The 4,259-nt window shown below is 44.9% G+C and overlaps 1 protein-coding gene across 1 annotated transcript in view; it reads left to right on the top strand.

The window, feature by feature from the left end:
• Positions 1-3,910: 3,910 nt before the first annotated feature.
• TMEM255B (transmembrane protein 255B) overlaps positions 3,911-4,259 on the top strand; it is a gene marked incomplete at its 5' end in the record, with an annotated part of 61,339 nt that continues 60,990 nt past the window's right edge. The window contains one exon of the mRNA XM_009698526.1: positions 3,911-4,053. Within this exon, the coding sequence (XP_009696828.1) occupies positions 3,911-4,053 (143 nt within the window). The remainder of the gene's footprint in view (positions 4,054-4,259) is intronic.

Genomic DNA, 4,259 nt, shown 5'->3' with positions numbered 1-4,259 from the left:
CTGACCCCTCTGCCCGTGCTGGGGCCAGGGCTCCCGAGGGAACGGTCTGGCACTGGGTTTTGGCTGGTAGGTACATTAAAAACAGACCCAAAAAACTGCATGGCAACTGCTACAAACAGCAGTAAACAAAGACTTGAAAAATCTTGGGAGCCAACGTGACCGAAATAGCAGAAGAGAGCTAGTAGTAGGAACCCTTTGCAGCTGTAGCCTTTTTCATCTGAAGATACTATGCTGCTTTACAAACATTTCTTAGGTCTCACAGTATGCTGGTGACTTGTATACATGTAATTATACACATTTTGATAGATACAGCGAAGATTTTTATTGATGTGACTAAGGAAAGCCAGACAGCCAGAGCAGAAACCGATTTAGACCTGATTTCTACCCATCTTATCTGAGCAACCTTTGAGGACAAGGTCTTGCGTGTGCTGGTCTCTGCTCCAGAAGGGGCCTTTCTGTGCTCCTGCCTCTCAGTCCTCTTGCCTAAGGTGGAGTTTGTAGCTAACTACCTGTAGTTATGAGAGTTTCCAAACTGGAGTATGAAAAAGAAGAGATATGGTTGGATATTTGTCTCTGATTTGAGATGCAGGTGGTAAAAGATCAATGAATGTGAGGACTGAAGGGTATCACATATGTAAGTGCCTTCTGGCCTGTGTAAATTTGAAAGTCAAAATGTAGTTCAGTCCAAAAAATATCCCTATAAATGACATCCTTTTCTGTTTTGTCTCACTAAATCCTCATCCTATTTACTCCAGTTACAAATAAGAGCATGCTTTTCCTGACATTTTCCAGCAAACTCAGTCTGGGCGATCAAACTCATGTCTGTCTTTTTTGCACGTCATTATTGATAACCAAAACTCTGGAGGGCAGGTTGGACCCTTAGTTTATCTCCGTGCAATCTGATTAACCTTTGCCAGGACAGGTGTTACTTTGAGAAAAATGTGGAGGCTTGGCTCCTCAGGGACTTTTCGTAAAAGCATCCAGTGGTTTCAGAAACACTTGGCCGAGGAGCATCTGTCCCACTGGCTTTCAGAAGGTTTGTGTTCCTACGTCCCTTTAGGGTATATCTACATTGCAGCTGCGGTTTTGTGACAGTGGATATGAGCACACATACCCAAGCTACCTTTAATCTCGCTGTCTTGACTATCGTAAAACTATATAATCATAGAATGATTCAGGTGGGAAGGTGCCTCTGGAAGTTTCTAGTCCAAGCTCCTGCTCAAAGCAGGGTTAACTGTGAGGTCAGACCAGGTTCGTTAGGGCTTTTTCTGGTCGAATCTTGAAAACCTCCAAGGACAGAGACAGCACAACCTCTTTGGGCAACCTGTTCCAATGCTTTACTGTCCTAATGTTGAATTTTTTTCTCCTTATACCCTATCTGAAGCACTTCTTGTATTTCAGTTTATGTCCACTGTCTTTTGTCCTCCTACAGTGTACCACTAGATAAAGCCTGAGTCTGTCCTCTTGATAGCCACCTCGTAGGCACTGGAAGACTGCTACTAGCCCTGCCAAAAGCCATCTCATCTCCAGGCTGAGCAAGCCCTGTTCCCTCAGCCTCTTCTCATACAGCGAGTGCGCCAGCCCCTGACCTTCTTTGAGTTCTCCATTGAATTCACTGCAGTTAATTGATTTATTCCCTGTACCGGGGGCCCAAAACTGGGTGTAATATTATGTGTGGTCTATAAAGTGCTGAATAGAGGAGCGTAGTTACTCTGATCTATTAATGATGCTCCTGTTAATACAGCCCAAGGTGCTGTTGCCAGGGCAGACTGCTGCTTCATGTTCAGCTCATTGTCTACCAACACCCCCAGGTCCTTTCCAGCAGAGCTGCTGCTCCCCAGCCTGGCAGACCCTTACTTTGTTCCTTCTCTTGCTCAGGACTTTGCATCTGTCTGTTGGATTCTGTAAGGTTTCTGCTGGCCCATTTTTCCAGCCTGCCAAGATCTCTTTGAATGACAACCCTACCCTCCAGGTACTGACTGGGCCCCCAGTTTTGTGTCATCTGCTAGCTTGATGAGCAGGAACACTACCACTTTCTGTAGGTCATTGATGAATACATTAAATGGGAACAGGTCCCAAGACAGACTCCACTTGTTACTGGCCTCCAGGTAGAGTACAATCCATTAACCATTCCCTCTGAACCCAACAATCCAGCTGACTTTTTAGCCATCTGCTTGTCCACCCATGCAGGCCATGACATCCCAGGTGGGCTGTGAGAACGTTGTGGGATACCATGTTAAAGACCTTGCTAGATTTATGGTAGAAGACTTCCAGTGCTCTACAGGTCCAGTCATTTTGTCATAGCAGCCAACTGGGTTGGTCAGACGTGAATTGGCGCTGGTAAACCCATGCTGACTGTTGCCAATCACCTTTTCCTTATGTGCCCAGAAATGTCTTACAAGAGGATTTGCTCCATATTTTTGGTCTCAGCCTCCCGGGAACCAAAGGGAGGTTGATTGGCTTGTAATTCCCCGAATCATCATTCTGGCCTTTTTTAAAGATAGGTGGGGCATTGGCCTTTCTTTAGTTATCTCCATGACTTTTCAAAGATGATGGAGTGCGGCAAGGACATCAGATATTATTTAAAATCTGGTAGATATATTGAAAGACTCAGTTTATGGGAAAGGCAACTGATTTGTGGAGTTAAAAGTCTGAAGTCTGCTTTCCCCTCTTGGCCGTGTGAACTGGCTTCATTGAAAGAACTGCCTTCAACCCTGTGCACTTGGTGAAGAACTGATCGATAATGAAGAACCTCTCCATTTCCATGTCCCCAGTGACCCTCCGTAGATTAAGTGGGAACTGCCGGAGGCAGACAGCTGGGGCACAGACTAATGCTGATGCATCTGGAGAGTCTTATGAATTATTTCTTGATGTTTAGCAGGAAGACTTTGTGCATGCAGGTGAAAGAGACCCGCCTAAGCTCAATAGATGATATTTGTCTTCAGTAAAGTTGCTTGCATTTCATACTGAAAGACCGGACTCGCTTTGGCTGGTTAGCAGGGCAGCAGGGCATGGCATGGCCCAGTGCTCCAGGGGTGATCCTCCGCACTCTTGCCTTGCCTTTCAAAGCGAAAACACCAGAAAGGGCACCACAGTCGGATTCATTTGGGTGCTTTTTGCTAGTTAGGGTCACGTATCGGTTCCTGGTTTTAAGTAGGGCTTGCCTAAGTCTGTGCTATGGGCTGGGGCTCTGATGTTCATGAGCTGTGCTTGCAGCTCAGGTGATATGCCACCACAAGACCAAGGTTAAGTGACGTGAAGCAGGCTGAAAGCAGTAGATGACCCTGCCGTTTTTCACTTTTGGGTATCTGAACCCAAATCCCAGTGAGACTGACTGTATTTCACTGAGCAGCTACTGTTTAAAAAGGTAGTTCCAGATATCGTTACCTGATCAACTGTATTACAGCTTTGCTTCAGAGATACGGACTGGTTTGCTTACCTTAGTGAATACAAAGAGCACATTTGTTTTCATGATAGCATGCAGGGCTTCTGCTAATCTTGTTTAAAATATGAATTTTTATGTTCTGTCCAGGTAGAGTCACATTGGTACTTCACCTCGGTAAGCGTTTAAGGCCTGCAGCATCTGACTTGTGGATGTGAGCAACACTTAATTGTAAACCTTACTGAAGACAAGGCATAATTATTATTGTCATTGACTTTCATTTCAGCTTAATAAAAACTCATCTCATGCATGTCCCCAGTGTGTGTGCATTAAGCTGTGTGGAGCTCTAGCTAACTCTGTGGGTTGTCATTCCTTCTGTTGTCTGCCAGCAATTTTCTTTAGTGGGAGAACAACAGTGGGTTAACAACAGAAGAGGTTAATGAAAGAAAATCTCCTGTTATTTTGTATTTGTTCTGCCATAATGGCAATGAAAACCTCTCTTTTTTTTCCCCTCCTCACTCCCTACAGGACAATTTGCAAAAAGGAAGAAGACTTCGCTTTGGTTCACGGTCTCTCTGCTGGTAGTGTCTGTTTTGATACTGACCGTAGGTCTGGCAGCTACCACAAGAACAGAAAATGTTACCGTGGGAGGCTACTACCCCGGCATCGTTGTGAGTAAAGAAACCTATTTTGGATTATTAGGTACATCCAGATAAATTATTATCAGCTGGATACGGGAAGCTCCGGTTGATTTAAAAAAAAAAGAAATCAGTCCGGTTGCATTTCACAGGAGAGAGGTGCTCCTTTGTTTTGATCTAGTTGTGGTGTGTGATAAGGTAGGAGGGGGTAAACTTTTTGTGAAGTGCCCGGCGGGGGA

Source organism: Cariama cristata, unplaced genomic scaffold (assembly GCF_000690535.1).
Source record: "Cariama cristata isolate BGI_N322 unplaced genomic scaffold, ASM69053v1 scaffold5654, whole genome shotgun sequence".
NCBI lineage: Eukaryota > Metazoa > Chordata > Aves > Cariamiformes > Cariamidae > Cariama > Cariama cristata.
This window is presented reverse-complemented; position numbering and strand designations above follow the sequence as displayed.